This window comes from Aplysia californica, unplaced genomic scaffold (assembly GCF_000002075.1).
Source record: "Aplysia californica isolate F4 #8 unplaced genomic scaffold, AplCal3.0 scaffold00802, whole genome shotgun sequence".
Taxonomy (NCBI): domain Eukaryota; kingdom Metazoa; phylum Mollusca; class Gastropoda; order Aplysiida; family Aplysiidae; genus Aplysia; species Aplysia californica.
In genome coordinates, this window is record NW_004798072.1 from 231,708 (window position 1) to 243,333 (window position 11,626).

Consider the following 11,626-nt stretch of genomic DNA (forward strand, 5'->3'; position numbering starts at 1 on the left):
ATAATAATAATAATAATATAAAGATAGCTTTTACATCTATACCACCCACTCCCCGGTGGCTCTAGACACTTCACAATAAGTATAAGATAAAATTTAAATCGATGTTTCATGAATACTGGCTCATTCAATGTATTGTACAACAATTGCGGTACGTGACATACACTGGTAATCTGACACAGAACAAACACACAATGAGACAGTCACTGTGGCCACTGATCACACTAGCTGTCGGAGGAAGGATAAAATTGGTATTTGTGTCACGATGCAGTGGAATCAGGCTCTCGTCAAGTTTTGGGAATATTGTGGAGTTATTGGTACCATCTTAAAGCTTATTCATTCACTTTGCTGCCAATGAAAGAAGTACCCATCTATCTTATTAAATAGAAGTCAAGATGCTTGCGATTGAAGGATGTGGGGTCGCAAAGCTTCAGTGGTAAAATTAGCAAGAAAATGGCCGCCAAAGTTGGGTAACTTCAATACCGGTAGCTTGAAAGTCCATGAAAACTGAAAAATGACAGTGACATATTTTGTGGCTTTAATCAACGTTTTTCAGTATGTTTTTCTATGGACATACAAGGTGCAGAGTCAAAAAACTACAATTTGATAAATGTTGCCAAACTGGCAGAAAAATGCCTATTTCTTCGATTTGGTTATTTTGACGAACGCCTGATTTCACCACGATGCCTCACAAATTGTTATTCGTTTTAGTTCTTATCCCGTGGAGTAGTGTGGGAAAATGATCAAGTAAACGGATTTTGTTCTATTCATTACCAGTCTACCTATCACAACATCTGCTTCAACACAAAGGAATTCATGCATTGGTCCCGTGAGATTCATGTTATCAGGTTTTGCTGCATATTACATCTATCATACTACATGTATATATATATATACACAAAACAAATTTCAGACACAAAAAAAAAGATTAATTCATTTCAACCCACACAATCACTCCTTTTCTCACAGCAAATTTGGCAGATAAATTTATACCTTTTGATTGTAACTTGTTTAAAAATACATGCACAGTTATTTAACTGGCATCGGTGGTCTAGTGATTATGATGTCTGGCTCATAACCAAACAAAAGGGCGCTGGTCTGAACCCCATCGTCATCAGGAACCCGATATTGTATTCGGCCGCTTTTAAGCACAAGGGGGCTATCCCGAAAAATGTTGTTTAGAGAAAACCGAAGGTAAAGTATTTGCCCCTTACTCAGTTTCTTCAAAATACAAGAACAGTTTTTCTCTATAACCAAACAAATAATACACACTAATGAAACCAAACTTCTCCTATAGGTAGGGCAATGCCCACTTTTGGTGTAGGTTAAGATTTCTGGAAACCCCCGAAATCTGGATTAGCCTGCTTGTCCTTAAAAGCGACCATTTGAGCGTTTATTCAGCTGCTTGCACTGTACCAAGAATGTTTCGGAGTGATCTACGGGCTGCTGGGCTAATAAATTAGTAAATTACATAGAGCATATATGTTGTAGAGAGTGGATGCACGTTGTGTAAATGCAATTATTATTATATGAAACCATTACCATTTCAATGTTCTCTTAGAATTAGAATACGTCATAATATAATTTATGCTGCCAGGTATTTTCTTGTATTACCAGTACTCCATTAATGTTTTGTTAGTAAAAATGTATAATAATCTTATAAAACAAAATATCACAGAACAACACAGCAGAACGGAGGTTTTAAGGAGGGCAAATCGCAATATCAGTGCTTTCTTGTCGCATCTCCATCTTTTTTAACATTGAAAATGTGACTTCTTGTTAAGCTCATTCTTTGTTATGAACTGTTTTCACTGTTCTTAAAAAATGGAGATAGGACAAGAAAGCACTGAGGTCGCCAAAAAGTAATTCATACAGTCGAAGCTGCTCTAACGATCAACCTGTCCAAGACAATCACCTGTGCAAAACAACCTCTTCTTACATAATTCCTCTTGCTTTTTAAAAAAATATTATGACACAGTTCTAGACATCCACCTGTCTAAGACAACCTCTTTTCTCCTCAAATATATGGGTGGCTGACTCGAACAATTCCGACTGTGTTTTACATTTACCCCGTCAAAACGAGCTAGGAATGATGGCTCTTGTCGAAATGATTGTCAGTTACAGCAGTCTGCGACTCTTTTTTCGATAACTTCGCAAAAACCCGATACAACCCTCTGAGCATCAAGGCGAACCAGTAGACTTGAGGCGCCAGTATCAAGAAACACGACACGTTACATTTGATGGGAATGTGGTAAGGGACTCGGAGAAAAGGAATGTCGGCGTACAGAGAGTAGCGGAAGTACAGGTACGGGAACACGGCCAGGCGGCAGAAGAAAAAGAAGACGACCATGAGGAGGCTTGTGACGAAGTACGACCGCGACGACTTCAGACCCATCTGGGGGAGACAGAAGAGAGAAAACAACTTTGTGGATGAAATGTGTCTGGTCATGGCTTTCCTACATAATAATGATAATTATGATAATGAGAAGAAGAAGGAGAAGGAGAAGGAGAAGGAGAAGGAGAAGAAGAAGAAGATGAAGAAGAAGAAGAAGAAGAAGTAGAATTAGAAGAAGAAGAAGAAGAAGAAGAAGAAGAAGAAGAAGAAGAAGAAGAAGAAGAAGAAGAAGAAGAAGAAGAAGAAGAAGAAGAAGAAGAAGAAGAAGAAGAAAATTTTAACAATTACCATCATCATATAATAAAAATAATAATAATGATAATAATAAAAAAGATAATAATGATAATGATAATAATAATAATAATAATAACAACAACAATATGAATAATTGTCACAGAGCAGTGGTTGATATGATCAACAGCATGGAAAAAAACAACAACAATATCTTACAAATTAGCATACATTTTTCCAAGCATAACTTTCTGAAATGTAACAGGCCCACATAACAACATTTCTCAGGAGAGATAAAAAAAAAACTAGCTCTTTCTTTTAACAATTGTAGCTACTTTACAATAATTATATCATATTGTTTCTTGCTATCCTCAAAATTTGGCAATTTTGAATTTCAACTAAACATTTCTTGAGCCCTTTCAACTGATACGACGGATTGAGAAAGTGCAATTAAAAACAAATTCACAATTTTGGGCTAAGTACTTCTGAACAGATGGCTGATGATTCTTTAAAAAAAGAAATACTTTTCCGATCCAGCGGCCATCAGGGTTATTCTAGCCCGTAGGCCTGGAACATTTTACCTTTCCGAAAAAAAATATAAAAAATGGAAAAGAAAAGAAATAAAAACCACCGGTAACGATTGCTATAACTTACTTGTATAAGGATTTCCCTGGCAGAGATAAATGGCACGACAAGTTCTATCATGTAAAATACTCCAAAGAAAAAATCTCCGCGATTTTCCCTCAGCACCTGTGCAGAAAAGAACAAAGTAATATGTGTCACGACGCGGTGGAATCAGGTGCTCGTCAATTTTGGGGCATGTGGAGTTATTGGTATCATCATAAAGCTTGTTCATTTGCCTTGCTTTCGATGAAAAAAATACCCACAGATGTTCGAAAGAAAAGAAGGAAGAGAGATAAGGACCACAGATGTTTGAAAGAAAAGATGGAGCAAACTACACCAGAGCACCCACCAACCGCAACAAAAATAAAAGTACCGTTAAACACAGGCACCTCCAAACAAAACAAAAGGATTTCCCATGTATTTTTTTTTAATCTTTAAAAAAGGGTTAGACAAGAACTGACTGGGGTTTGGATGCTTTTTTACACACTATTTTTGCGTAAATTAAAAAAGTGTACAAAGATGTAAGATAATAAAGAAAACAATTCAAAAGGAATTTTATTCCATCTGTCATTTTATGAGTATACTTATCAAGTGAACAAAACAAAATAATAGAATTTTTGTACTTTTCCGATCCAGCGGCCATATAAGATAACAGAAAAAAAATTGAAAAGCAGTACAAAAATTTTGAAATAATGAACTAGGATTTCCGAAAAAACAAATTCTTACCAGGATAAGAGGGAGCAATATGCTCGGCAGCAGAATGTGATGGCACACCATGGTTTTGTTGTGTCTCACAAAGGTGACGACCTTGTCTTGGACCGACTTCCCCGCAAACAGCTGCTCATGACTGCGTGTGTAATACGCGTACATCGCCCACATGTCGTACACAAAGTACGGGGCTCCGAACCACACGTAGGCATTTGTCAGCCAGTGCCTGCAAAGATTAAGGGATGCACTACGATGTATGATACGTACTTTTCATTTTCGTACGAGTTTTACGGCACTTGCAACACAGTAAAGTCATATATAAGTGCCGAACATTAGAGGTGTTACTAGAGAGTAACAAACACAAAAAAGAAGGAGGAGAGATAAGGATGATAGATGTGTTTGATAGGAGAGAAGGAGCAAACCACACCAGAGCACCCAACAACCACCCATCAATACTTAAAAAATAATTTAAGCTGAGGACAAACTTTCAAAGCAATATCATCCAAGTATCAAAATGACTTTCTACAAACACGACATTGACCACAAAAGGACCAATACTCGAAGGATTTAGACTTTCTCAACTTTAAAACAATGAAAGTAGAGTAGAAATATATAAAAAAGATTCCCGAATAATTTGAACCTCTTAAGACTAATAAGACCCACCCTCCACCATCCGCTCATATGTGCACATACACACACGCAAACACACACACATACACACACATCTCCATGTTGGATAATTTTGACAATACAAGCAGCAACTGACTCTACCAGCACAAAGAGTCCAAAACTTGTTTGACGTACAGGTCTGTTTGCACATAGGCCTACACATCTTACAACTGAAGTGTCTTTACACCTTTCCCAAAGGGGGGACATTAACCATGTTCTTATGCACAGTAGAACTGCACATGGGCTGATTCATCAATGTCATGCTCATTCTGTGCCGGAACAACATAAGGAGAACTACTGCTTTTCCTTTCCTCATCCTTACTATCGTCATTTCCTCTACTTCTTTTGTATGTTTGTCACTCTCTTGTGACCCGCTATTTCCGGGGTGCCTTGATAGTCGAAGCAGACTTTGTGCTGTTGAGGCTAGAGAGGTGAACAGAGACTTCTCTGTTGACATCCACCCCTTGGCGCTCATATGATCTTATGCAGTTGCAAGTGCCTTAAAAACCCTACTAAAACTAGAAAACATAACTGTTTGAGATAAAGGTTTTTCATCAACAGCACAATGTACAGAGAACAAAAGCTGTTTGGACGTACATGTCTTTCATGATGTCGTTGCATGAGGCGGCAATGATTGCACCAACACACGAGGCCAGCACTGCTTGAGCTCCGCTCACAAACCTGTAGAAGAAAACAGAAAAAACATTCCAGACTCTACTTCTGTTTTCTTTTGTTGTTACTTTTTTTCAGTGCTACAGTAAACAGGCAGCCAAACACTTTGCCTTTGATTCATAAAGTAAAGCTTTTTGTTTTTTCAAGCTGCCATAATATATGTAAAATTTGTAAAGCGTGCTGACAAAATGAGTTACTTCTCAGATTCAAGCCTTAAGGAAATAGATACATCACTCTTACAGGTAAAATTGTAACAATTCATAAGTATGAAATAATAAAAGGCATGTTATAGTTTAAGAATATGGCACCAATAGAAAATCTACAAATTTGACCCTAATGTCTATTTTTGGCCAATATCTCCATTCGTGGACTGCGAGAAGTAACTCATTTAGTCAGCATGCCTAACATTTAAAAAGCATATTCGTGTTACAAACACTGGTAACAAACGAGGAAGTCACCTGCTCTACTAAAACAAAGTACACGTAAAAATATGACCACATAATATTATACAGGGCTCTAGCACAGTTAATTTAATTATTAGGCCTAGCCTACAAATGGATGGATGGATGGGCGGATGGACGGAGGGACGGATAGATGGAAAGATGGACGGATGTATGGATATAAAGTCAAGTAATTGGACCAAGTGTATCTCAAGATAATCTGCTGGTGCATTCCAGATTATCTTTATAAATAATAAGGTCTAGATCTAGATCTGGATGAAAACCATTACAATTATGTGAATATTGAAATTAAATTCTCTCTCTCTCCCTCTGTTTCTTTCTCTTGCACACATACGAGTGTTCAGTTCTCAATTATCAAGGTTTGTTTGCAAACTATACTTCTTTCAGACAACATGATGTGGCTTGTTGGAGAATGAATTCCAGCTTGTTAATTTTCATTCATTCATATCAGAGGCACTTTCTTAGTTTCTTACCGGCATGCAATGACGTAGATATTTGCTTCAGTTAGCTGCTTGGGAAAATATATCTGTAAAAGCTTTCTGCTACAAAAGTGCATGGAAATAAAGAAGCAGGTTCCACACGTCATTAGCGCAACAGACTCCATCTCACAAATTGTACTGTACAGCAGTATTGTTTATTGTATTTTCGCCTGACTTCAACTATTTCTACTTCTAGATCTAGATCTAGTGAACGAGGAAAAACAGAGCCAAGGGTCAGAATGTAAAATCATCATCGTCTAGATCTAGTCTGCGACAAATCATCCCATCTCGATAGCTGCTGTTGTTCGCCGACAGCTATCAGTATCATCAAACTCAACCAAAAAATATCCCCGACAGAAAGCTGATCCCCATACTGGTAATTAAAGCAAGGCGATTAATTATCTTTAATGCATAAATTAAAAAGACAATAGGAGTGCTGTGTCATATGGAATATAAAATCAGAGAAGCCGGTTTGTTTATCGTTGTCTAAGACGGAATCGTCCCAAGAAATTACAGGCAATATCTTGAAACCAGTACGATAATTAAAAGATGGAAATAACTGTAGAATTAGAGTCTATTAAAATATTATTTGACTTTAATCAAGAGCCACGTGTAGAAATAGCTCAAAACTAACTTCTGCATAAAGTATATATTCTTTATACAAAAAAAGAAAAAGATTGTTAGCAACATTTAGCAGTAAGTGAAAGGAAACTATTTTCAGTCTCTGTGACAAAAACTGCAAACCAAGAGCACCGTGCGAATAAACTTGATAGCGTTCCGTTCAAAATGCGCGAGGTGCTGGTACTAATGGTTCGTCCACTTTTCCTTTTATTGATTAGTACATTACATTTTGTGTAGATAAAAAGAAAAACCCTAGCTCTGGGCAAAGTGCCTACCCTAGCCTAGAGGTTTCATATTTAATAAATAGATAGGTTCTAAACATGATCAATTCTCCCATTAATGCTTTGGGGTTTTTTTCCTTTTATATTTAATGTATTATATTTATATTATGTAGGCCTATGTAGAACTATGGCACATGTAATAAGGTAAGATCAGAAAGAGAACATTGAAGTAGATTGGACACACCTTGAGAAAACCAAGAAAAAGAAAACAATACCCTCCAAACTTTGAGAGTGAGAGGGAATCCACTTTTGGGGGGGGGGGGTATTTAGATTCGAACCTAAAGGAGATAGGATATATAGCTAGCCAGAGGTGGAGACTATAGCCCAGGACAAAAGTAGATGGAGTCTATAGCCCAAGACAGAAGTAGATGGAGACTATAGCCCAGGACAGAAGTAGATGGAGACTATAGCCCAGGACAGAAGTAGATGGAGACTATAGCCCAGGACAAAAGTAGATGGAGTCTATAGCCCAAGACAGAAGTAGATGGAGACTATAGCCTAGCCCAGGACAGAAGTAGATGGAGACTATAGCCCAGGACAGAGGTGGATGGAGACTATAGCCCAGGACAGAGGTGGATGGAGACTATAGCCCAGGACAGAGGTGGATGGAGAGTCCCTGTTGATGGCTTGTACAATATACTCCGGCACGAGGGGAGAAAGGCTCATGATTTCTTAAGCACCTGCTGATAAATGCCTGAAGCTTCCTAACATTTTATTTAGTAAGTTTCCCTGTTTCTGACCCATGAGGTGACACATTTTTTACTCTGATATTGAAAAGCCGTCTTGGTTCTTGTTCTTGACTTATAGTTCCTAATTTCAAATTATTTCTTAGTTGTGTGGAAACACATCTCTTGCCTTGCCTATTCTCTCATAATTCTTTCCTTGACATCTGCAAGTGTTCCTCAAACCATGTCTACAAAACAATGCTTCCAAAGTCTGCCCCCGTCGTTTTGTGCAAAAAAAATTCTGAAATTATGCAAACTGAGCCCAAAAATGTGAAATTATGCGATTTTGTAGTATCAAGTCTTCAAGTTGAGTCCATAATGTCCTCTGGAATCCTGTGTTTCTGCATCTGTGGTCCTCTTCATAATCCAGACAGCAGTACAAAAAAAAAATACCAAGAAAGATGACAATATACATCCTTGTTTCACTGGTGTGTACCAGCGTCTGTGGTGTAGTTGTTATATGTTGTTACGTGGCGTCGTTGGCCTAGTGGTTAGGCTCTCGGACTCGCAACCATAAGGTCGTGGGTTCCCGTCAGGGGCCCGACGTTGTGTCCTTGGGAAAGGCACTTTACACGAATTTTCCTCACTTCACCCAGGTGGGAATAGGTACCCGGCTATAGACAGCGAAAGATCTTGTCAGTTTGTTGGTGTTTGAGAGCTTAATCAGCTGCTTGCACTGTATGCTTCCCAGGAAGCTGAGAAAGTTTCGGAGTGTTCTCTGGTCTGCTGGGGTAATAATATAGTGTAAAGCGCATAGAGCCCGCTGTTGAGCAGGGATATGCGCCATACAAATGCTATTTATTATTAATATTATTATTATTATTATTATTATTATTATGTACTGTAAGGTGCTTCATCGTCTCATGCAAGAGACCTTCATTTGACTCCCGAATGAGGAGCAGGTTGACCCATCCTGCCCGGCTTCTACAAAATGATCGTCTAAATTGTGTTGATGCGGGTGTGAAAACACTTACAATATTATCACTCCAGTGTGTATCTGGAAGCTGTTGAAAAACTGGCCTAATTAGGATGACTCTGCAGCTAGTTCTTGTATCCTTGTATTTTTTCTGAGGTAGCCATACTGTATTTTCAGTATGTTATGCTATCTAAGAATTTTCCATAGGGGTTTATCTACATAGAACATAGAATCAACCCTTGCCTGGAACTGGAAGGTAGAGCTGGGCGAAGAGTCGATTCCGGAACCGATTCCCGCGATAAATACTAAGGAAGTAATGCCAGTTATTATTTTTATCATTAAAATCTTCCTTTTGAAAAATAATTAATTTTTTAAAACAAAAAGAAGTTGATGCTTCGTAGTGTTCCGAAATGAAGGTTGTCCTGAATCCTGAAGATGTTCGGCACCAATCAGGTAACCACCGGGGAAGAAATCACATCATTAGAAAGTAGGTAGCCTAATTGGGTTTGGAGTCGATTCCTACAATTCCTAGCTTTCAATAATCGGGAACCTAGCCGCCCAGCACTACTGGAAGGTATTCACGTGCCGTTTTTGAAGGTATTCTTGATACATGTATTTCTAACTGACTGGAGAGGCTTCAGTTTTGGGTAGGAATTGATTTCGAATTTTGCTCGGACAGCAGCAGGTAGGGTCTCCTCTTTTCCATTTTAGAACCGCTGAGATAGGATTGAGCACATAGTATTCTAAGGAATAAGGACAAAAAATGTCACCGGTCCCTAGTGAAAGTTCTGCATGTTAATGCTCTGGGAAGTGCAGAACTTCCACACAAGACCACTGAAATTGTTTTGTCTTTATCAAAGAATGCTATACATTCGATCCTATCTACCCTAGACTCACGGGTGTAAAAAACATGAGATAAAAACCTGACTCTGGCATGGACCGAACTCGAGACACCCGAATTGACAGGCGAATACCATATCAGTTGAGCTACTCAGGACCCCATATAAAAAGCCACTTCCTGGTTACTTTTAACATTTTTGGACATACTCATAGAGACTTAAACATGCATATATTGTCAGTGTCAGACTCTGAATATCATTGAATATATATGTATCCGCCATAAAATGAGTCAAACACTTTTTTTTTTTAAAAGGTATTTCTTTCTTATTATGTTCAAGAATTGCTCTGTGGTTTTTTTGTAGTCGTAGAGCGTTCATTTTACTTATTCTTGCATCATCAATTGTTATTACGGTTGTGAATGAGATCATTTCAGGCAAAAGAAGTGTTTGATTTCCATTTAATTTGGCGGACACACTGTAAGAGTTGGATCAACGACAATATACAAGTAGAAATCACTCTTTTTGTTTCAGTAAGGTTTTACGGCACTCGTAACTACATAAGGTCATATGAGCGCCAAGGGGTGGATGTCAACAGAGAAGTCCAAACGGGGAATCTGGCTTTGTCTGCTCACCTCTCTAGCCTCAACAGCACAAAGTCTGCTTCGACTACCAAAGCACCCCAGACATAGCAGTTCACAAGAGAGTGACAAACATACAAAAGAAGTAGAAGAAGAATGACGACAGTAAGAAACCACACTACTCCTCCCCAAAACAGCAAATGAGGAGAATAAAACAACACAGTGAAAGTGAAAGCGCGCTTCGCTGTAACAGCACAGACATTTATTCATCTTTTCCACCATAGAAAAACATTCATGAGATAAAAATATAACAGTTGCTCAATCAAACCATCATCCTCCAGTATCTTTTATACCTTTTACCAACCAACAACAATGAAAAAAAAATGGCATCCAACTGTTCAGACGTCCTGAGCTCAAAATTTCAAAGAAAAAAATAATTGTTATTTGTGGTATCAGTTGTATGTGCTCTAAAAATATTTTGACGATAAAATTCAAATTCCAAATGTAAAAAAAAGCGAGAAAATATGAATAAAACATAACATAGAAGTATAATTGTAAAAAAAAAAAAATTAAAAAAAACCCTCCTGAAAAATGTAGTTTTTTGGGCTTAGAACATTTGAACAGCTTAATATCGATAAATGACAATGAGCCATGAGTCTGAGATAGAAAATGAGGACAAATCTTAGCTTGTACTTTGATGATCAAAGACAATTTCCACTCATATCGTCACATTTACACAAAATCGCACTATTTTTTCTTGTCGTCCTTGCAAGCTATGACGTATCTCTGGGCCACCATGAGGGGTGGAGAGTATCCGTTGGCGTAGGACGTGTCCTCAAACAGCACTGAATAGTCGTCCTGAGGCTGAGGGGGAGATAATCAAGAGAATAAAAAAAATGTCAATTATAAAGTGTGAATAAGTGACATAATATATCTTTGTAATTGTTTGATAATAATAATAATGAATAATAATGAAAATAATAATAATTATAATCAGAATAAAAATAATCACCATAATCATAATAATAATAACGATGGTGATGATAAAAATGTACATAGCGCCTAACCACAAGACGGCCCTAAGTGCTGCACAATGCAGAATTATCACTCAACGTAGCTGTCAACGTAGCTGACTAATCAAAGGACAGAAAATGTGCCCTACATTGTGAGACCAGTTAACAACAAACATACACATAAACACATACAAACAAACACACACACACAAACTCCCAGGCCCACACACATTATCACATTCAACATTTTATGGCAGAAGACAGTGTTAAACAAGTATGTCTTTAGACTCTTCTGAAACTCTTTCTCAGTCACACTCGCAATCAGAATGTCACTGCCCACCCTAACACCCCCCGTCGCCAATGTGCCAGGATCTGGACAATAAAGATGTATCTTATCTTATCTTGCCTACCTCTACA

The 11,626-nt window shown here is 38.0% G+C and overlaps 2 protein-coding genes across 2 annotated transcripts in view; both read right to left on the reverse strand.

Moving 5' to 3' along the window:
* Positions 1-1,363: 1,363 nt before the first annotated feature.
* Positions 1,364-6,434, reverse strand: LOC101863545 (TLC domain-containing protein 3A; the record flags this gene model as incomplete). The annotated part of the gene is given in 5 exon segments (XM_005109656.3): positions 1,364-2,392; positions 3,278-3,373; positions 3,974-4,181; positions 5,222-5,305; positions 6,231-6,434. Coding segments are annotated over 5 exon segments (831 nt in total). The 3' UTR covers positions 1,364-2,080.
* A 3,997-nt stretch (positions 6,435-10,431) lies between these two features.
* LOC101863778 (SAGA-associated factor 29) overlaps positions 10,432-11,626 on the reverse strand; it is an 11,227-nt gene continuing 10,032 nt past the window's right edge. The window contains exon 9 of the mRNA XM_035972700.1: positions 10,432-11,073. Within this exon, the coding sequence (XP_035828593.1) occupies positions 10,944-11,073 (130 nt within the window). The 3' untranslated portion in view covers positions 10,432-10,943. The remainder of the gene's footprint in view (positions 11,074-11,626) is intronic.